Source organism: Otolemur garnettii, unplaced genomic scaffold (genome assembly GCF_000181295.1).
Source record: "Otolemur garnettii isolate 467f Iridium unplaced genomic scaffold, OtoGar3 scaffold00010, whole genome shotgun sequence".
NCBI lineage: Eukaryota > Metazoa > Chordata > Mammalia > Primates > Galagidae > Otolemur > Otolemur garnettii.
The window spans coordinates 22,186,049-22,210,014 of record NW_003852405.1 but is presented as its reverse complement, the minus strand read 5'-3'; the positions used below and the strand labels follow the sequence as shown (position 1 = coordinate 22,210,014).

Here is a 23,966-nt window from a genome sequence, read left to right as displayed (position 1 = left end):
AAAATTTCTTCTTAGAAGTATATGTGTTTATAGAAGTATATGGCTTCTTCTTCTAATGTTTCAAATTAAAATATAATATTTCTTTTTTTTATTAAATGTTAGCTGTATACATTAATGCAATTGTGGTGTACAGTGTGATGTTTTTATATACAATTTGAAATATTTTCATCAAACTGGTTAACATAGCCTTTATGTCATTTTCTTACTTATTGTGTTAAGACGTTTATATTCTACTTTTAGAAAGATTCAATTGTACCTTGAAAGATAAACCATAGAGGTGATCCTTCCAATCACTCTCCCTCCACCCATCCACCCCCCTCCTCTCCCCTCCCCCCCCATATTCTTAGGCTAAAATACAATATTTTAAGTGAAGTATGATATTAGGGAAGGAACAAGGGAGAATGATTAAGTGAAGAAAAATATAATTTTTAACTTTCTGATCAAATAAACAATATAGACATTTGCATAAAACTAAGAGTGAATTTATATCATTGCATCATCGCTAGTTGAACAGAGAGAAAATATTCATGCAATTCTTGTAAAACGCTGCACTAAAGAAAATTATTTTTGACAGAGCCTACCTTGAGTTACCACCAAGACCTAAATGTTCCACAGGAAGCTCAAAACCTTTGATGAGGTCAAAGTACCGCTGGGTTATGTAGCCTTTACAATTTTGCTTCTTTCTAGTTCTTTTTTTTTTTTTTTTTTGAGACAGAGCCTCAAGCTGTCGCCCTGGGTAGGGTGCCGTGGCATCACAACTCACAGCAACCTCCAACTCATGGGCTCAAGCAAGTCTCCTGCCTCCGCCTCCCAAGTAGCTGGGACCACAGGCACCGGCCACAATGCCTGGCTTTTTTTTTTTTTTTTTTTTGGTTGCAGCCATCATTGTTGCCTGGTGGGCCGGGCTGGATTCAAACTCGCCACCTTGGGTGTATGTGGCTGGTGCCTTAGCCACTTGAGCCACTGGCGCTGAGCCTTTCTAGTTCTTCTTTATAAGATTTTATTTGTATAAAATGGAATATATTATTAATACTATAGGTTATTAGATATAAAATACCCAAGAGAATGTACCCATTGACATTCCCTCGAAATCATAAATACAGCACCAAAAATAACTATTAAAGAAATGACTAAGCCAGTGCCAAAGCTAAGAAGAAAAGCAGAAATACGCCTGGTCTAGCAAGGAGACACTTATGCATAAGAAGTAAAGATCAAAGAGAGAGTCACACTACTCACAGGAAGTCCCTGCTTTCCTGGTAGACCAACTTTTCCAGCATTTCCTGAAATGCCATCTGCTCCAGGCTGGCCTTGCATGCCTTGTGGCCCAGGTAGACCTGGAAGACCCTTGATAATTAAAAATTACTTGGATTAAAGTGAGATGCTAGACAGATGTTTATATGACAAATACCTTTTTAAAAATTTGCTAAAGGGAGGGACTTTACATTCTTATACTTTGTCCTAAGGCAAATTGTTCTCTGTTTCTGATTTGGATTCCACAGATCACTGTTTTTTAAAAGTTCCCTAAACAAAAAGGCTAAGCTAATTGGAAAGTTACTGTAACTTTTTGAGCCTTGGTATAATTCTCTGGTATTTTTCACTGGGCCAGCTGATGCTTTATACGGCTATGGAGAAATGATCAGCTATATGCACCTGTCAGTTAGGATACAAGCTGTCATTCACCATCAGCAAAACCCTGTATTTTGTCATTTTTCTAAGAAACTAATTATGGCTCCTTTTGTTGCTACTTGGAAGCCAATAATTACATGACTGAAGAAAAACCTAAAATGTTGTTTTTCTTTTTGGCAATTGGATTTTATCTGTAAGACTCTGGGATTCGAAGGTGATAATATAATTTACATTCATGTTCTCTAATTTTTTGAACCAACTCAGGCTACCCATCTAAGCCTTGGCTAACGGACACCAGTAGGAAGTCTTTGTTAGCACATCAGTCAACACATGTGTGCCTGGCCAGAAGAGGAAACTGATGGATAGGGAAAATTAATCTTTGTTCTGTGATGGAAAAAGTTTCTAATTCTTTTTGTTCTAAGTGTCAGGAGAATAAGAGGCTGAGTCCTCCAATTAACATCCTAGCTCATGTCTTTTTAATTATGTCTGAGGATCTCTGACCTTTGTCTCCATTTATTTGGGTCCAAGTTCCCTGTTTTTGAGCAGTTCACTGTTGGCCACAAAGATGAGCCCGCAGGAAGGGCTCCATAATACAGGAAAATAGCATCCTTCAATTGCAGGCACTTATATTTAAGCAGCAAGTTTGCTTATGAGATAATGGTCATATTTTGTTCCCTCTATGTTCCAGCATGGGTTTAAAAATTTTATTTTCCAGATTGATTTATCCAACATGATATAATTGGCCCCAAACCTTTTGCTTGCTAAAGTTGCCAATTCTATTTAGAAAGCAAGAAAGATGAAAGAGGCCGATTACTTACAGGAATTCCAGGCTTCCCAGATGGACCAGGAGCTCCTTTTTTCCCCTTTTGACCCTAAAAAAGGGGAAGCACAGTTGTCAGCTGACTATAATAAACTTAATTAAACTGAAGCCATGGAAATCAACACTGAGATCCAGCTGTGGTGACAAGTACCACCACTGGGATTGCCACCAAACTCCTGGGAGTCAACTTCTTCATTTGAAAACAAGAGACTTCGACCAGATCATCTGTGAATTTCCTTCTACCTCCAAATTCTATCATTTAAGAATTTAAATCATAGTTCTAAAATGGAAACGAGTAGATTAATAAATGTCCCCATGTTCAGGAAGGACCTTTGTCCCATAAACATTTATTGAGTATTATGTGTCAGGGATCCTGCTAGGTGCTGGGAGTAGATAGGCATAGTTCCTGCTTGCAAGGATTTGCAGTGTAGTAATTGACATGGACTGGTGGCCTACAATGTGCTTCTCTGGAAGCACAGAGAATAACACACTTGTGACTCAAGGAGAAGATATTCATTTCCCACGGAACTGTTTGTTTTTCCATGTGTGAGACGTCTTAAATCGTAATTGATTCAGCAGTAACTGGTCTGCCAGGATAGTTAGGAACTTTGTCCTTGCAAATCATGCCCTTATTCTGATGATATCCTAAAAGTATTTTAAGAAGAAAACTGTGGAAAAAAAGCGATCTGGTTCACAAATAAGAAAAAGAATCATATTGTCATTACCAGACATAATTCTCAGAAATCATCAGGAGTTCTCACAAACAGAATAACTCCACCAAAATAGGACGTTAAGTTATTCAAAAATGAAGAAAAATTGTGCCAAGGATTCAACTGAACAAAAACAACAAAAGAACAGCTTCAGAAGATTTTGTATCTGCTGAAAATGAGGGTAAATATTTTAAGAAGCAACAGCATATGTTGTCACATACTAAAAAAGCATTTTCTGTAAGAGAGAAAAACCCAACTTTGTTAGAATTTGATATGGGGAGTAATATGAATCAAGGGTTCTACCTTCACCTTTCAAAATTATGTCAATTGTTTTAAAAGTCACTAAGGCAAAGTTTTTCTAAAGGTGAGGGAATCAAAACATGGGATACTTGTTAACATGGGTTTAATTGAAGTCTATAAAATTTCTGGAACATGTGGTCCTTATAGCAAAATATGTCTTTCAGAACACAATAAAAAGCAAAATCAGCAAAAAACCCCAAACAAACAAACAAACAAACAAAAAAACCTCTTTTAAATAGTGAAAAGGGTTCTGATTGTAGTCATCTTGAACAGCACCAATTAACAGCACACAAATCATGATAATACTCAAATATGTTAACCAGTGTGGTTTTTCCTTCACAGTAATGCAAAGAGGTATATCTGTTCTATACTTTTGATTTTCAAAATAGATTTTTCCTTGGGCTTATGATTTCAAAATAGTCCAATAAAACTTATGATGGGGGCAATATACTTTCAGTTTCAAAACCGTGCTTTTCAAATATAAAATCCTGACCCTTACATGTTAAAAGTCCATCTTTAAATATCAAAAATCAAGGTTATAAAGGAATCAAGTCACAAAGTTTAGGCTATAAATAACAGATTTAGAATCATAGTAATACTGTAAGAGTTTTCACTAAGTAAGGGAATGTGAAGATCTTCAAGTTGGAAAAAGGGAAGAGGAGAAATAAGAGAAAAACGAATCTCTCAAGATCTTTGCTCTATCCTTTCCTCAAGTCCTGGGGTAGCTAGAATCACTAACACTCCCTGGTAAGTTTGAAGATCTGGGCACAGAGATGACACTTAGGGTAACTAAAGTAGTCATTGAGTTATAATGTACACTGAATGTCAGCAACAGAGTAGACATTTCTGCATGAGATATATGGGACAATGAGTTGAAGAAAGTCTCTCTGAGTCTCCCAATGCTCTGAATACCCAGAATGTTATTTCCATGTGGCCAAGAACAGAATATGGCCCTGAGAGTTTGGGGAGGCCTTATACATGAGTTGAGAAAATAGCTGTACAGGCCAGCATAGTCAAAACTGCTGCCAGGCAGGCGAGAGTAGATGCCAACGTGGTGGGATGCTGGCACCTGGGGGCCAGAGGGGATGATGTGCATTTCAGTGGATGCCAGTGTGAATGGATGGTGACCAAGGACTAAACTCACTTCCCACTCCCCTTCCTCACCGCTGCCCCCCAGATTCTAACCGCAAACTTGAGAAGAAGATGAATAGGGAAAACAATCAAATGCAGGGTATTTGAGTGAATGGAGTTAAAGGTGGCCAATTGATTAGCTTTCCACCACTTAGGATCCCACCATCAGGCACTCTGGACATATGTTGAGTTTTTTTTATAAAAACATAAACAAAGGTACATTTTTAATATGCCATACATGCATATATCTTATTACAAACACTCAAATGACAAAATAAAAACAAAGAGATTCATATATTATGACAAATTAATTACATTTGGGGTGCCCATTACGTGAGGGATTATTTCAGAACAAGTTAAATGTTGTGCCTTGAAATCTGCATCACGAAAACTAGAAAGCTCTTCAGATTTGGATGGGCATCAGGAAACAGCAGCTCATGGTAGAGTAACACTAAGAAATCATAAATATGAAAGATATTTTAACAGTCTATTTTGCTAATTCAGATAGGAGAATCATGGCAAAAATCTATCTATTGAACACTAGAAGTGTTTAACAAGTAAGACTATGGTCTCTGCTGTTCTTACATGTTCAGTTCAGAAATGATCTCCTTATTACAATTATTGTGACTGTAACAAAAAGAACAGAGGCCAGCTAGAAAAACCAGTCTTACCAGGAAGGTTTTAAATATATGTGCTAATAGATTATCTAAGTGGAGGACATTGTTAGGTGTTATAAGGTGAATGTTGATATGCCCTCAAATTCATATGTTGAAATCCTAATAGCAATAGCGATGTCTAGTGGTATTAGGAGGCCACTGGGAGGCAACGAGGCCATGAGGAGGTAGTCTGCATGAATGGGATTAGTGCCCTTATATAAAGGGACCCCAGGGAACTCTTTCAGCCATGTGAGGATACAGTGGGAATCTAGCATTTGTAATATGGAGAAGGACCCTTTGAGACCTTGACCATGTTAGGGCTCTATCTTTAAGTTTCAGCCTCCAGAAGCATGAGAAACAAATTTCTGTTGTTTATAAACTACCCAATTTATGGTACTTTATTATAGCAGCTTGAACGAAGATAGTGCCTTTTTGAACTTGTGCATTTAAAAAACCCTCAAAATTGGAATTACTGTATAGTCTTAGAACTAAACTAAGAGTTAAACATTACTAAACATTAATCCTACGCAGATGTGGTCTGTTCAGTAGAAAATTACAGATTAGGCTTAAGGCAATGAAAATATATTATCATAAAAGATGATTGCTATGTTAGCATAAAAGATGTTAGTGGATGATTGAGTTAGTACCGTAAGAAGGGAAAAAAAGTCAGTCTTCAACCAATCCCCCAAATTCAAATACAATGACAGTAAAAGTATTCTATGCTACTGTCAAACTTAACTTAGTCATGTTATTTTATTGAAATATAAATACCTCATAAATCAATGAACAGACTCTTCTGTTCTCGTAATAGAAAAGACAAATGAATTGTATTTAGTCCTTACAGTACATATAAAATTATATTTTCTCTTTTGCCTTGCTGGCATTGAAAAATATAGAAAAAAAATATAGAGTGGCCCATTTGAAATCAGATCACTTAAAAAACCCTTCTGCTCAGACTAGTAGATAAAGCAGTCTAATTGTTTTGGTAAGGGACATTTAAAATTGAATCATGCTAGCCCTAATTTCGTTTGTTTTGTTTAAATGAAGCTGAAGGACACGGTTGTATCAACACTTTGCTAGTTCTAACTTCTTTTGAGAGATCAGTTTTATAAAGAAACATAGATTTAGAGAGCTAAACCGGAATTATTCTCTTTTTAACTAAGAAATTTCAATTCACTAAAATCTGGAATTTCGTTTTGGGAGATTCTGGCTTGAGTTTGGGTCTTTGAAAGCCATTACACCACAGCTCACGCATATTTTTGCATTACAAAACTATTTTTTAAAATGTAGTGGTTCTGTAATTAGTTTTGACTGGCTCTAACTTTTTTTAATACTTGTCCATTGTTTCATACCCAATGAATGAATTAGTTAATTTAGTAACATTAATCATATTTCACTTAATTCATAAAGATTTCAAGATAATAGACGACTTTCATAGAATAACAGGAGCTAGGAATTCAAGTTTCTAGTGTTGGTGCTGCTGGTAATTGGTTCTGTGATCTTAGGTAACAACTCACAATCTTCCTGGGATTTAAATTTTTTCATCTGAAAAATGAGAGGGTTGTTCAGATGATTTTAAAGGGCCATTTCTAAGTTAAAAAAAAAATTAAGCTTTGCAAAAACAAGAAATTGGACAGGGGCTCACCTGACCACTGAAAGTATCTTTCAAATGTAGTCAATTCTTGTAGCAATTAATGCTATTTCAAATTCTAAGAGTCTTTTTAGTATGTACTTGGGTTGTTTGCCAGGATTGCCCAAAGTGGGAAAGAACTAATTCCCTTGAATTACACAGCACTTTAACTATGACTCCTCAGAACCTTTCCTCTCTAAGACCAAGGGAGAGCTGACCAGGTAGGCTGGAGAGGTAGTTGTCTAGTAAGAGTATTTGATTTTCCTTGTCATAATTTTAACATGTGCTGATAAGGATCAGAAAATTTCTTGCTCCAAGATAGGTCAAAAAGGAAAAACAAAACTTGCAATGATGTGTATTAATTGTAAAAAATTAGACATTTTAAGGTCAAACCTTAGAGACCCCTGGGATTCTGAGGCACTCAGTGCAAACGTGAAAGCAGCCTGACAGCCACAGCAGCGTCCTAGGTTCACTGTTTTTCCCATCCTGTTTTCCAATTTTGGTATTAAAAATTCTAAGTGAGGGAAGCAACTATTTTATTTCTCTGCACGTTTTCTTGCTTGGGCCTGAGGATGTGGCTTCTAGGTGAGTGAATGTCTGTTTGGTAATAATGTATCCGATTCAACCTCATTTTATTACTTCCTCCCACGAGTGGGAATCACAAGTACAGTTGAAGACTAATTAACAAATTAGGGGAAACTCGATCTCAAAGTCATCGCTTTCCATCCACCCTCATCCAATTTATTATTCAACCACAGTAATTTCTGTAAGAATTTCATTGTAAATCAACAGGACATGAAATGACAACACTGTGAAATGCAGCCAGCAATAAAGTGGAGATGCACGGACAGCCAGTTGCTCCATAAGGTTGGGTCAAGTTCATCAGTGCACAAGAAAAGAAAAGGCTACAACCAATAAACCAACAATAACAGACAATTTTTCTTATGGAAAAATATCTTTTAAACCAATTATAAGTCTGTGTCGCATAGGCAAATTACTATTTCCACCCTTGCCCTGTGACAAAATTCTTTGCTTGGCTAAACTTTACTCAGAGGGCCAAACCTTCCTTCTCCTAGACCCATCTGTGCACTTCCTTGTAAAATCCAGTTTTAGCAAAGAACTCTGCTGTATCAGTTTAGCAAGACACCCCACCTTTGATACCTGATCACCCTGGGTACCTGATATCTAAACCTCCACCATGACCCTGGTGATGTCTGATCACCCTGACCTGTCTTCAGTAAGAATCTTGTTAGGTTGGTTTATCCACAATATCCCTGACCTCTGAGGTTTTCTGTGGTCAGTTTTCCATTCATTGACACCACCCTGCTCCTAGGCTATCAATTCCCACTTGCCCATGCTAACTATGCATTTGGACTTGAGCCCAGTCTCTCTCTCCTGTTGTGAAATTCCATTGCAGTAGCTCCGATGTCTATCACCACTGTCCTGAAAATTACCATGCTTTAACAAGTATCATCAGATAAATTTTAATTTTTTCTTTAATGCCTTCTACAACAACCGTAGAGGTTTAGTTGATATATTTTTCACTTTATAATGCTGGCATTAAGGTTTGCTGGTATTTTTGTTTGAAATTTCAAGAAGAGTCTATGAGTTTGGGACAACCAATTTTGATAATTTTTACAAATCCAGAGTAGGCTGGTGGTAAAGGAAAATTTGAATAATAGTCAAAATGTGTGAATTAATCAATAATTAAGTTTTAGAACAATTATTGATGAACACTCTATTTAGAGGCTGAGAGTGGTCCCTTTTCTGGAGGGATGAATGAGCATTTGAATTATAATAAATCTCTTGTGCCCCTGCTTTCTAAACTAACAATCAATTTCAAATTGTTTTAAACAATTTCAACTTACTTCAGATCCCTTCTCTCCTTTTAGTCCTTGTTCACCCTGGTCACCTGGCTCACCCTTTAATAGGAACCAAAACAGAAATCATATATGAAACAGAGATGAAATACATTATATTAACATTATTTTTTTTAAATGCCGGAATTACAAAGAATGCTCTCAAAACATACTGGCGGCCCTTGTTGTCCAGTGGCACCTCTTAATCCAGGTACGCCCACATGACCCTGGGAATGGAAAAGATGATATTATTAGAGTAAGCAGAGACATGTGATTTAAGAGAATGGAAGACCACTAAATGGTAGCAAAGTATTATGAAATAATTTAAATATAATACAGACTATGATTCTTTTTAGAAACAAGATCGAACATAATAGCCCTGGACATTATGATGACTGAGAACATGTAAAGGGTAATTTTTTGTTTTGTTCTGTTTTGTTTTAATGTGAGTTAATGTAGTGAGTTGAATGTTGGCCTCCTAAAAGTCATGCCTCTGTCCTAATCCCCAGAATCTGTGAATGTGACTTTATTTGGAAAAAGGGTCTTTGTAGACATCATTAAGTTAAGGACCTCAAAATGAGATTATCTTAGAGTATTAATGTGGATCCTACATCCCTGATAGAAGGGTTTATAAGAGACACAGACAGAGATTAACACAAACAACGGGGGAAAAGGCCAAAGGCAGAGATCAGAATGATGTAGCCACAAGGAATGGTGACAGTCATCAGAAATGGAAAGAGGCAGGGAAGGGTTCTGCCACTAGAGCCGTGATCTTCAACCAGTGTGCCAGGAAAAATTTTAAAGATCATTAATTAAATTATTTTCAAAAGAAGTTCAAGCATAGTTAGTGAATTCTTTTTTTACTTTTTTTTTTTTTTATCAACATAATTTCAGTGTGCCATGGAAGTTTAACTATAGGTTCAAGTGTGCTATGAAGTAAAAAAGATTGAAAACCACTGCTCCAGAGGGAGTGTGGCCCCAGTGACACTGTGAATCTGGATTTCTGGTCTCTAGAATGAAGAAAATCCATTTGTTATGTTAAGCTACCCATTCTGTGGGTGTGTGTTACAATAGCCTCAGAAAAATAATACAGTCAATAACCAGAGGCATAAAGAGCTTGAGAACAAATTTAATTTTTCAACGTATCCCCTCTGTGAGAGTGTACTATGGTCTCTATTTTTACAAATTAAGTTCGCAGTTGTTTGGGTAGCAAATTTACTGGGCTAGAGACTGTGAGAAATTACTATATAAAATATCAGATGGCTTTGACATTCAGCCATCTGTCATCACCTTAGCTCCCCTAGGAAGGAATGCTGACCTACCACATTTCCCTTTTCAAGTGTGCAAACAGAAACTCAGCAAGCATGCCAGGTGAGAGTTATGCAGGAAAAATTCCACCTGTAATCTCTTTATCCCCTTTCCTACCTTTCTCTTCACTTAGATTCCTTTCCTCCTCCTCCTCCTCTCTGTATACACGGTATTACAGAAAGAATGCCTTCGGAAAGATAGTTATCAGCCTTTTTCCTGGGCTAGGTGAGGAAGAGATTGCACACATAGGCTAACAATATTTATTCTCACAGAAAGGTCAAGTCAAGCCTTCTTTATTTGCATTCTATGAGGAAAATGCTTATGGTTTTCTGTGTCAACTTTCTGAGAAAGGAAATGAATCCTGTTTTAGAAAGTGAACTGTGGCATGAGAGAAAGGCAAGTTTGGAAAGCTTTTTATATAGCACATGGCTACATGAAAGAGAAAATCATTACCATGTATGACCCTCAGCAAAACACGAGCAAAAGCAAATCAAGCCAATTAAGAGGGAGTTGGATTCAAGTAAATATGAATCACTTTTTTTGTAGGTCACTTACCAAACAGGAATCAGAAGTGACTGGTGAAAAGCTGGAGTTACAGAGTGAGGTGAGCACGAACATAGAGAAAAACTACATAGCTCAGAACTATCATGGCTAATTTTGGCTCTGCTGTCACCCTTGTCTTTAGTTTTACAGAGATCTTTTCAGAATGATCGTAGATTAGTCAGTTGCTTCTCTTGGCTTTGTGAAATTTGAACGCAAATTTCACCAAGACAGACCTGCTTTCTAGGACTTTAACTAGTCATACTGGTCCATTATATGCCAATAAAAATTGGCAAAGACCATTTCTCTGCAGTGGTAAAAATTGGATATGCTATAGCGAGTGTTATTTTCAAGTTATGTAGAAGAGGCTATGGAAAGTTGATGGAATTTGTTGGATAATATTAGTGGCAGGATGAGTTGGGTGGCCAAAGGAAGTTTAGGGAGGGTGTTATAAGGCAAGTGAAGATAAGCTCAGTTGTGAAGAATGAATGTTTCAAGTAGTAAAGTGAGAATATTCTGGCAGAAGAAATAGCATGGGAAATAGAGTTTCTTCTGACCGAATGTGCTGAGCAGAATATGGATTGGAAAAGGTTATGACTGGGGTTATGACTAACCTCTAGTTAGGAGGTTATAGAAATAATTCAGGCAAAAAAATGATGAGAGCCTGAACTACAGGAGGGCAAAGTGGTTAGATTCCAGAAATAGTTAAGAATCAAAAGAAGTGACCAATTGAACACGAGAGATGAGTGTGGGGAGAAAAAGGAGAGAGAGAAAGAGAGAAGAGAGAATTCATCTATTGTCTTGAGCACCCAGATAACTGGTGGTATTATTCACTGAACTGAGGACGTAACAAGAGGGGGATCAGGTCAAGTTTGTAAAGGATGATAGACTGTGCATGTTTAGGGCCTACTGAGATTATCTGTGATATGATCAGTAGTGATTTGGATATATATGTCCAATGGCAATGAGTGAGGGCCAAGTTGGGATTTAGTTATTTTATTGTATATAACAAATTCTGTGGCCTTTCCCAAACTTAAGTATGTGCACACACTTATACACACACACAAAACTAGAAAGGAGAATGAAGTACTGTTATAGTCTACATCACAGATGAGCTTCTAAAACATTAGGCTAAATGAAAGAAGCCAGACCCAGAAGGCTGTATGTCCATATGTTAGATGATTTCAGGGATATGAAATATCCAGCATGCACAAATTCATAAAAACATTAAAAATAGTGGTTGCCAGCAGCTGGGAAGAATAGAGGGTGATTGCTTAATGGGTATGAGGCTTCTTTCTGGAAGGGATGAAAATGTGGTGAAACTAGAAGGTGATCCAAAGAGATGTATCAAATCAACTAACCCAGTGTTTCTTAACCTTCCCAATGCCGCGGATCTTTAATACAGTTCCTCATGTTGTGGTGATCCCCAACCATAAAATTATTTCCGTTGCTACTTCATACTGTAATTTTGCTACTGTTATGAATCATAATGTGTTTTCCGATGGTCTTAGGCAATAGACCCTGTGAAAAGGTCCTGGGGGGCACGACCCACAGGTTGAGACTGCTGATAACCTATCGATGCATTATTCAAAACTTCATATACACAGGGCTCAGAACCAGTCATTGTGAAATAAAGAAAGAAGTCACATTCAAACTAGGGAGCTAAGATGCACGCATATTAAAAAACAATTAGTAAAAATAAAATCAGTAATAGGAGATAGTAAAATATTTGTGTTGAATATTTTCTTTTTTTTTTTTTTTGAGACAGAGTCTCACTCTGTTGCCCTCAATAGAGTGCCATGGTGTTGCTCACAGCAACCTCTAGCTTTTGGGCTTAGGCGATTCTCTTGCCTCAGCCTCCTGAGTAACTGGGACTACAGGTGCCTGCCACAATGCCTGGCTATTTTTTGTTGCAGTTTGGCCACGGCTGGGTTAGAACCCGCCACACTCGATATATGAGGCCAGTACCCTACTCACTGAGCCACAGGCATTGCCCTGTGATGAATAACTTTCATAAGTGATAACATTATAGGACTACATAAGATGGCAAGACTACTGGTAGAGTCAGAGGAAAAGGGAATTTGAGTGAAATAAAGGACAGATGGGAATCATGTAATAAAGACTACATAATGCTGTGGGCAGTCAGAAGTTGAGACAGAAGGAATAAGGCATGAACTAGAGGCACAGAGTTAGCAGATAACCATTTTGTTTAGCAAGTGACACTATATAGAGAGGAAAAGAGAAGGCAGGAATACAGAACATCCGTACACAAACATGATTCCAAAAAATATTACTGAATAAGTTCTACACACAGACTAATTTTAGTTGATGAAGTTAGTCTTATAATCCTAAGGCATGGAAGAGGAGAAGAAATGACTTAAATCTTGAGAGCATAAGGCTATTTATCCATCTCTTTATTGAATTCTTACTATATACCAGGCACTTAGTGTTCCAGAAATTGGGGGTATAATGATGAAAAACAGAGACAAGATTTTATTTTCATAGACCTTATATTCTGGTAGAGGAAGACAGACAGAAAAGAAAACATTTATAAAAGAAAAAGTGATGATATAGTGCAAAATGTCATAAAGGAAATTGAATAGTATGATCCAAAGTGATGGTTATAGATCTATTTTAAATAGGGCAGTTAGAAAAAGTAACATTTCACATGAGATCTGAATGATGGGGAAAAAGTATCAGTGGGAAAAATCAACAGTGATTCTAGGAAGAAGGAAGAGAAAGTAGAAAGAACTAGGATTCTTCTAGGATTAAAAAAAGATAAGACATTTCTAGTTATCTCAATCATTTGAAATTGAGTAGAACCTCCGGGAATCCTATTCAAATTCAGAAGCAAGATAAATAGCCTGTACCAATTACCTTATATCCCTCCACTCCAGGCTCTCCTCTCTCTCCTTGCTCCCCCATTGGACCCTACAGAGACCACATACAAAAACAATCAGTTTCACAGCTGGATCGTGGTTTGTTCTTTTGCCAAAAATATAAACCTGAATGTATAATAGTTTTTTAGTCCCATTAAATAATTTCAAATAGTGAATTTCAGTGACACTAAGAATATCATCAACCTATACTAAGCCCTGAATTATATAAAGAGAATCTCATAATGCTTCTGTTAGAAAAAATATTAAAGAAATAAATTTTTAATGAGTAAAGTATATTATAAATGATACCAAAATAACTTGTATTTTTATATAATGTTAAAATAATTGAAAAAGATTTAAGCAGGATTGTTCAGCCACTTATTTAAGTCCACTAATTATATAAGATTATATTTAAATGATCTTTCAAAAAGTACTTAATAGTTAATCCTACTTTATCATTCTTCATCAGAAATTCTTTATTTATCCTTTAATCTGTGGAATTTTTAATTCTTAAGGCATAAATTAATACAAACTGCACTTATTTACTTCAAGGCAGAAACTAAACTAATAATCTCAGACCTACAATTTCTTTTCTAAACATTTCTAATATAAAATCTTTGATGTGATAAACTATTGAAATTATTACTAAACAACTTTCAACACTAAATTGAAGTTGAAATATCAGTTATTGCAAATTAGGACCTACTGTCTGAACAGGAACTTAAAAAGAAGTTAGTTGGCGAAACAATTTAGTATAGAGCATTAATTGATAAATTCTAACTTATTCATATGTGGATAAACTTAATAGACATAAAATACAACAAACTCTGACTTTGCTTTAATTATTTAGACTATTCTTGGTTTAAATTTCATGCCTGCCCCATATCTACTGGATAAAACTACCACCGTTGTATGAGATTTTTAATAGGTTTAATAGGTTTATTATATTTCAGCTGACATTTTTTAATCCTGGCATACTTGAATCTGGGAGAAACAAGCATGATGATACAATTTTCCCCAATTTTTTTCCAATTCCTTTTACATTTTTACATACTCATTCAAACACATTTGCTTCTAGATGACATGGCTTGATTTAATTGGAAAAATTTTAGAAACTTTCCCATCTACTTCTAAAACAAAGTGTAATTTTCAATCATCTCCAAAGATCCAGATTAAAATATCAGGATTGACTACATACTCTAATCCTTGTGCCTTAGAATTATTTTGTTCTATATGATACAGTGTAAAAAACAGAAACTATAATCAATTACATTTATTTCTGTGAACTAAGAAGTTTTATTTTACCCATTTAACATACATGTATTTTTTAGACAGTATTATAGTCAAACATGAACATAGAGACAGTTATTCAAATAATCAAAGTTAAGGCCAGGCGTAGTGGCTCATGCCTGTAATCCCAGCACTCTGGAAGGCTAAGGCTGATGGATTGCTTGAGGTCATAGGTTTGAAACAAGGTCTCTAAAAATAGTTTGGCATTGTGGTGGGTGCCTGTAATCCCAGCTACTCCAGAGGCTGAGGCAAGAGAATCGCTTAAACCCAAGAGTTTGAGGCTGCTGTGAACTATGACACCACGGCACTCTGCCGAGGGTGACAAAGTGAGACTCTGTCTCAAAAAATAAACAAACAAACAAAGTTAAATAGCTACTTTTCTTTCTTTCTTTTTTTTTTTTTTGACGGATCCTCAAGCTATCCCCCTGGGTAGAGTGCCATGGCATCACAGCTCACAGCAACCTCCAACTCCTGGGCTCAAGCGAGTCTCCTGCCTCAGCCTCCCAAGTAGCTGGGACTACAGGTGCCCGCCACAACGCCTGGCCATTTTTTGGTTGTAGCCATCATTGTTGTTTGGCGGGCCCGGGCTGGGGATTCGAACCCGCCACCTTAGGTGTATGTGGCTGGCGCCTTAGCCACTTGAGCCACAGGCGCCGAGCCTAAATAGCTACTTTTCAAAAACCATGGTTACATTTAACCCTTAAAATGTTTAATTACAAGACTATAGATCAGTGATCTTTGAAGGTTATTTATTCTAATTGGTCAGAAAGACTTTGAGTTATCTGGCAACTGTGTGTAAGGTATTGTAAAAAGTATATAAATCAGATTTGATAATCAAAGAGCTATCTGCCCTAAAATGTCTATATACATTTTTATTATCTCTAAGAAAGTTGTTACCATGTATTCAGTACTGAAAGTTAGATTTGGGAAGTCACTACGTTGAACCTACATATTATGTTAACGAACTTGACCTGCATGCTGTTTGTATCCAAGACTTTCATGTCATTTAGATTTTTGAGATCACAAATACTATTCTCCTATCAAACCATCTGATAAAACTAACAAAACTCTTTGAAAAGATGCAATTGGTGGTGTAAATCTATTATAGTAATAGCATTTTATCTTGAAAGGTCAAAAAATAATTTTAGAAAAAGACCTACTGGTTCACCTCGAGGCCCAGGTGGTCCTAGGACTGTACTGTCTTCTCCTGGATAGCCCTAAAATGAAAATAATGATTTAGAAACAAACCTAAATTAAAAAATTAACCTTCAAAAATACATAGACTATTACTATTTAATATGTTAGGAAATAACAAATTTTAATTTTACCTTTTTCAAGTGGAAAACTTTCTTTAGAAACTAAGTATATAATATTTTATATAAAGTTGTAATTTATATACGGTTCTTCTTGGAAGTGCCAGTGTGCTTTAATTACATAAAAAGCAGCTTAGGGATTCTCTTAAAATTCTCTTAAAATGCCAGTTTTTTTGACATTATAAATCAAGAGTACTTTCGTAACTCTTCCTAAATCATCAAAAAAACTTAACATAAATGAGCTAATATTGGTAGTATGCATTTATAGTCCCAATTACTTGGGAGGCTGAGGCAATAGGATATCATGAACATAGAGATTTTGAGTCCATCCTGGGCAATACCGTGAGACCTAGTCTCTAACAAAAGTTAAAAACAAACATTTGATATAGATGTGCTATAATTACTTACTTAATCTAGAGCCTTCCAATTCCTTAGTAAGTAATTAGTTTTACTTTTACCAAGATCTCCAGGTTGCAGAGTGTGGGTTTCACATAATATTATTTTATCTTAATCTTCAAATAATCCATGCAAGATATTTTAATAATTTATTTAATTTTTAGTTACTTGATATTATTATTTTCCTTCTAGAATTTATAACATTTTCAATCTGAAAAGGGCTTCTTTAATTCTTGAAAATGTTTCCATGCATTCTTTCAGCAGGAATTTATTAATTCAATGTTTTACATTAGGATTAATAAAGCACTATATACACACCTTTTCTCCTTTGGGTCCTGGCAATCCAGAAAGTCCTGGCTGACCTTGATGGCCCTACAAGAGGACAAGTAGATATTCTCTGTATCATTTGTACATGCTCTATTTAATTCCATCAAGCCCATGCTATTATATATTATACCATTCTGAAATGAAAAATAAGATTCACTTTATGGGAGAACGAGGAATAAATATGTTAGAAAGGTTTAGAGAGATTCCATTATAATTTGCATATTTAGGATATAATTTTTAATATCATGTTTTTATACAAATATACACTATATATCTATCTTTCAATTGCAAATGCTTACCCTATACCCTGGAATTCCTGTTTCTCCGCCAGGTCCCATCAATCCTAAATGTCCCTAAAAAATGAAGTAAATATTAGTAAGAAAGAAAATAGACAAGTGTTTAACTTATTAAATTTGTACTTCTTCTATTAAAATTGTTACTTCTAGATTGTTCATGGTTGAAATTATACCTAGTCTGAAACGGGAAAACAAAAAATAACACCCCAACTTTTGCCTTTATTTTTCTTCTGAACCACAAAAGTCCCACAAACAAATGTCCTTTTGATTTACTTCTGATATAAATATACTTAATCATATTAAAAGAAATGCTTTCTTCTTAATATGAATGAAGCAGAGCAAAAAAGATAAAGACAAATGAAAAATTAAGAAGAAATCCTTTCAGTTGCCAGAATCCTACTGGTTCATACCAATTTTTTGGAAATGTAGTTTATATCTGTCAAAATTTGTGGTAGACATGTGTCACTGAATATTATAATATGCTGTCTGAGGGTTTTTGACATTGTCACTATGGGATCCAAGAAAACGCCATACTTCTTGTGAGCTGCCAATGCATCGATGAATATAGTTTTTGTCCTGGTCATAATTGTTAAAACAGAAATGACTGAAAATTTATGTGTAATAATCACACTATGAGTTCTCTTCTTATCAGTATTTAATAGATAGAGAAACCCTATAAATTAAAGGCTAATCATTAAATACCAACAACCTACTGACAAGATGACTCAGAAAATTGAAAAAAGCAAAACTAACGATGCTAATATATCCTATATTTCATATTATCAAAAACATTACATACCTACTTTTTTATCTGAGTCTCAGAACAAATATGAGATGAATGGATAGGCACAGAATAGATATGTGAATTGCCAAATTTTATGCTAATGAGGTATGAGAATCATGTCTCTTGATCCCACATGTAGAGTGTTTTCCTTCTCATCATACTGCTTCACTGTATTTGATGACTTTAGTGTCTCACCTCTAAAAAAGTTAATGTTGCAATTATTAACCATTGATGAGTAAATTTAGACCCATCAAGTTAAGATCAAGTTTCTATTTGAAAAGAGAACTGTATAAAATCAGTCTTAAGAAGTTAGTAAGAATTCAGCCATTGCCTAGGTGAATAATTTAGACTGCAATATAACTATTCAATTCATGCTAAAATTGAAAATAAGTAAAGTTGCTATAGCTCTTCAAGAAGTTAGTGCATATTGTATCAAGATGGCTGAATGACATATACTTATATCACCAATACAAAGAAGAAAGAGCACCTATTCTAATGAAACCATTTCACATCATTGAGAAGGAGGGAGGGAATCCTTCTTAAATCATTCTATGAAATCATTATCACCCTATTACCAAAACCAGGAAAAAAAAATTACATATAAAAGGAAAACTAGGCTCAGTGCCCATAGCTCACTGGTTAGGGTGCTGGCCATATACACTTGGGCTGGAGGGTTTGAACACAGCCTGGGCCTGCTAAATCAATGACAACTACAACAACAATAAGAACAACAACAACAAGAAAAATAGCTGGGCATTGTGGCAGATGCCTGTAGTCCCAGCTACTTGGGAGGCTGAGGCAAATTCTTAAGCCCAAGAGTTTGAGGTTGCTGTGAGCTGTGGTGCCATAACAGTCTACAGAGGGTGACATACTGAGACTCTGTCTCAAAAAAGAAAAAAAAAAAAAGGAAAACTGTAGACCAACATCCCTTATGAACCCAGATGCAAAAATCTTCAACAAAATACTAGCAAACCAAATTAAACAGCACATTAGAAAGATAATCCACTATGATCAAATAATTTCATTCCAGGAATGCAAGGATGGCTCAATAAACATAAAACTATAAATATGATTCACTACATAAACAGAATTAAAAACAAAGACCATATGACCATCTCAACTGATACAGAAAAAGCATTCTATATAAAATCTAGAATTCCTGGGTGGTGCCTGTGGCTCAAAGGAGTAGGGCACCAGCCCCATATACCCGAGGTGGTGGGTTCAAACCTGGCCACAGCCAGAAACTGCAAAAACAAAAACCGAAAAAAAAATCTAGCATCCCTTCATGATAAAAACCCTCAACAAACTAGATATGGAAAGAATATGTCTAAAACAACTAAATCCATATATGACAAACCTTATTGAATGGATGAAAATGGAAAGCATTTCTCTAAAAACCAGAATAAGACAAGGATACCCACTATTACCACTTTTATTCATCATGGTACTAAAATCCTCACCAGAGAAATCGGGCAAAAGGGAGAAATAAAGGGCAACCAAATAAAGAAAGTAGAGGTCAAACTATCCCTGACTGCCAAAGATAGGCTCTAATAAATTACTCAGAAACCCTAAAGACCTCCCCAAAAACTCCTGAAGTTGATAAATGAATTTAGTAAAGTCTCTGGTTGTAAAATTAATGTACAAAAATCTATAATATTTCTAGATACTAATAACAGTCAAACTAAGAGTCAAATCATTTGCTCAATAACATTTACAATGACTACAAAGAAAATAAAATAAAAGTAATCTCAATCAAAGGGTGAAAGTTCTCTACAATGAAAAAATCACACATGACACTAACAAATATAAAACGTTTCATACACATGGACTGGAAGAATCAACATTGTTTAAATGTCACTTCTTCAAAAAGTGGTTTATAAATTCAAAGCAATTTTTATCACAATACAAACATCATTTTTCACAGATCTAGAAAAATAATTGTAAATTTCACATGGAACCAAAAAAGGGGGCCTGAATAGCTAAAGCAAACTCAGCAAAATGACCAAAACTGAAGGAATTACATTACCTGACTTCAAATTATACTAAAAGTATCCAAAATATCCACAGTACTGGTATAAAAGTGACATATAGATTAATGGAACAGAATAGAGAATTCCAAAATAACGGCTCAATTGATCATCAACAAAGCAGACAAAAATCACATACTTGGGAAATGATGCCCTATTCAATTAACAGTGCTGAGAAAACTGGATAGCCATTGTAGCAGAATGAAACTAAATCCCTATCTCTCACTATACATAATAATTAACTTAAGATGAATTAAAGGCTTAAATGTAAGACTTGACACCATCAAAATTATAGAAGAAAACACAGGAAAATCTATTTTCAACATTGGCCTAAGCAAAGAGTTTATGAGTAAGACCCCACAGGCAAACACACCACCAACAAAAATAAATAAATGGGACTTAAATTAAAAAGTTTCTGCCCACCAAAAGAAATAATTAACAGAGTAAATAGACAACCTATATAATGGAAGAAAATATTTGCAAGCTACACATTGAAGAAAGGGTGATATCCAGAATCTACAAAGAACTTAGACAAATCAGTAAGAAAAAAACCAAATAACTCCATCAAAAAGTGGGCAAAAGAAGTGAACAGTTTTTTCTCAAAAGAAGATATACAAATTGCCAACAAACATATGAAAAAAGGGCTTAATATCACTAATTACCAGGTAAATGCAAATTAAAACCACGATGAGCTACCACTGTACCATTGTCAGAATTGCCATTAGCAAGAAGTGAAAAATGAATAGACGCTGATACAAATGCAGTGAAAAGGGAACACTTACACATTGTTGGTGGGAACGTAAACTAGTACAACTTGCTATGGAAGGCAGTACAGGGACTTCTCAAAGAGCTAATAGTGAATTTTCTCTCTATCCAGCAATTCCTCTACTGGGTCTCTACCCAGAGGAAAAGAAGTCATTATATCAAAGACACCTGCATCTGAATGTTTACGGCACCACAATTCACAACTGAAAAGACATGGCACCAACTTGAGTGCCCGTCAACTGGTGAGTGGATAAATAAAATATGGTGTACAGAGTGTGTGTGTGTGAGTGTGTGTATATATATAAATAATGGAGTACTACTCAGCCATAAAAAGGAACGAAATGATGTTTTTTGTAGCAGCGTGGATGGAATTGAAGATCTAAGTGAAGTATCTCAGGAATGGAAAAACAATACCACATGTTCTCACTTATTAGTGAAGCTAAACAAGAAATGTACCTCATTTCTTAGAAATACCTAATAAGAAATACCTCATAAACAGGTATTCCTCAGTCAACAGACATTGTAAACTAAGAAGTAAGGAGAGTGAGTGATAAAAATCTATCCAGCAGGTTTAATGTATACTATTCTCATGACAGGTATACTGAAAGTCCTGACTTCTGCATGGCACAGTTCTTCTATGTAACAAAAGTACACTCGTACCCCTTAAATTTGTTTTGAAATAAAAAAAAAAATTCAATGACATAGCTAGGTTTAAAAAAAAAGAATGGAAAAAGAAAAAAAATAAGACTTTCTGGAAGTCATATATGATGCTTCCACACATATCCCATCAGCTGAAATTTAATTACATGGCCACATCAAGCTGTAAAGGAGGCCATGCTCTAGTCTTCATTCTAGTTTAACTATGTGTCTCAGTGAATTTCAGGATTCTATTACTAAATAAAAGATAACACTGGAAGGCAACTGTAAGGCTTTTGCCATGTGTTTCTTCCTCAAATGACCATTGGAACGCTTCCTAAAGCAGAGAGATTCCTTCCTCCACCTTTCTCCAGGACTCCATGACTTATCCTAATGTCTTCTCTCCACCCAAGTCATGCACCCTCCAATGCATAGGGTAGAACACAAATGCAAGTTGGTGCCCCGCTGGCTGCAAATGAATCTCCAGAGAATTTATTTAAAATACAAATTCTTGGCCTTCAAACTTAGAGATTCTGATTTAGTAAGTCTGAGAAAGGCTTGTGAAAGCTAAATCTTAAAAACAAAAACCTCTAAATGATTCCGTTTACTAAGTATGATCAATCTGTACAAAAGCATCAAGTTTACACCTTACAACACATGCATTGTTCCTTATGCGTATGTCTCAATAAAAGGCATTTCTAATGCTAAAGAATAAGCCCAAATAAGGAGATTAATATTAAAGCATAAATAAATGAAATAGAGAACCATAAATAAAAGTTGAGCAAAAAACCTCTGTTTTAGTTTACTTACAAAGGGTCAAGTTCACTTTTTAGCGTATAGTCCTGTGAGTATTTGGCCTGTATGGATGCGTTAACTATCACTGCAGAGAGGATGCAAAACAGTTTCAGCACCTGAAATAGTTCCTCAGACTGTCACTTTGCATCAGCATCCTTCTCACTTGAGCAAGCATAGATCCAGCTACACTCCATTGCTTTCTTTTTTTTTTTTATCTTTCTTCTTTTTCTTCTTCTTTTTTTTTTTTCACAATGTACAGCTAGATTTACCAGGAGGCTTTCTTAGAGTCACGGAGTTCTTGCCAGTGAGATAAAAATCCAGGAAAGCTGTACATTTTTCTGACAATGGGACAGCTTTGGACATATCTTTTCCTTTAGGATTACTTCACTTTCCCTTTCCCTCTTCCATGGAAGAAAGACTCAATGGCTGGACGTTAGGCAGTCACCTTGTGCTCATGAGGACAAAAGCCATATGGTAAAGATGGAGGAGCAGGAAGTTAGAAGATGCTGGAATCCTTGGTGATTTCCTTAAGCAACTGCTCCAGCCGTGGTCTGTGTGCCCTAGACTTTTAGTTCTTTTCTTTTAGGGTCCATCTCCTTGCTGGAATGTCCATGCTGGCTGCCCACAAGGACCAGCACCTGGTCCTTACCAAGTTCCATTCAGGCCTCTCCTTCTAGTGGTACCTCTATGTCCTCAGTCTTTCCTGACCCCCTTCTTCCTATCAAGAGTGTTAGGTTTAAAACAAATCACTTTTCATGATCACCTCTTCCATTTGGGTTGGAGCACAATGGGGCTTAAAGTCCGTAAGAGTCACCATCATCCACTCTTACAGTGAGGACTTGCTGTCACTGGGGAGTTACTTTTTTTTGAGACAGAGTCTCACTTTGTCCCTCTTGGTAGAGTCTGTGGCATCATAGCTCAAGTAACCTCAACCTCCTAGGCTCAAGTGATCCTCTTGGCTTAGCCTCCTGAGTAGCTGAGACTACAGGTGATGCCTGCGACAATGCCTGAGCTAGTTTTTTCTTTTTCTTTCTTTTTTTTTTTATTGAGCAATAAGAACAATGCAAAAAAAAAATTCACATTGTCAGATAAGAGTATGTCTATCATAGGATGCTTTGACTCTGAGGTTCAGTATGGAGTGATCAGTTAACGTCTTCTTATTATATTTTTGCCAAAGTCTCAAAAAATAGACAACTAATATTTATAATTATCTCCCTTGCTTTCTTTGTGGGGGAGAGGGGAAGGGATTTTCAGAATAAAATCATACAAGATATAAGCTTTTGAGTTTAAGTTCTTTAACTGAGCATAATTCTTTGAAGATTCATCTAAGTTCTGGTGTGTATGAACAGTTCATACCTTTTTATTGGTAATAGTACTCCATTGTGTAAATTTATCACAGTTTATTCACCCACTGAAGAACATTCTGGATGTTTTCAGCTTTAGGTGATTATTAATAATACTGCTGTAAATGTGTGAGGTTTGGAGTGGACATAACTTTCCTTTCTCTAAGATGCATATATAAAAGTGAGATCGCCAGGTCATGAGCTAAGTATATACTTAGCTTTTTGAGAAACTGCCAAACTGATTTCTAGAATAGCTGCACTAGTCTGCATTCCTGGTAGAAGTATGTGAGAGTCCCTTTTGCTCTGCATCCGCATCAGTGCTGGATATTATCAGTGTTCTTTTTATTTTAGTCTAACTAATAGCTGTGTAATGCTATCTCCTGACAGTTTTAATTTCCCCTTCCCTAATGACTAATAATGCAGACTAGATCTTTTCATATGCTTCTTTGACAATTTAACATCTGGAAAGTACTCTTTGAACTAATAAAATAGCTAAATCTTTGGCAAATCTGATCAAGAAAAAGACTAAACATGA

The 23,966-nt window shown here is 35.9% G+C and overlaps 1 protein-coding gene across 2 annotated transcripts in view; it reads right to left on the bottom strand.

Annotated features, from left to right (window-relative positions):
- The window catches only part of COL24A1 (collagen type XXIV alpha 1 chain), a 294,021-nt gene that overhangs the window by 59,334 nt on the left and 210,721 nt on the right, over positions 1 to 23,966 (bottom strand). For both annotated transcript variants that reach the window (XM_023509811.1, XM_023509812.1), the window contains exons 40-47: positions 17,085 to 17,138; positions 16,777 to 16,830; positions 15,910 to 15,966; positions 13,458 to 13,511; positions 8,906 to 8,959; positions 8,742 to 8,795; positions 2,445 to 2,498; positions 1,237 to 1,344 (exon numbers count right to left, since the gene is read on the bottom strand). In XM_023509811.1, coding sequence (XP_023365579.1) covers positions 1,237 to 1,344; positions 2,445 to 2,498; positions 8,742 to 8,795; positions 8,906 to 8,959; positions 13,458 to 13,511; positions 15,910 to 15,966; positions 16,777 to 16,830; positions 17,085 to 17,138 — 489 coding nt within the window. The remainder of the gene's footprint in view (positions 1 to 1,236; positions 1,345 to 2,444; positions 2,499 to 8,741; positions 8,796 to 8,905; positions 8,960 to 13,457; positions 13,512 to 15,909; positions 15,967 to 16,776; positions 16,831 to 17,084; positions 17,139 to 23,966) is intronic.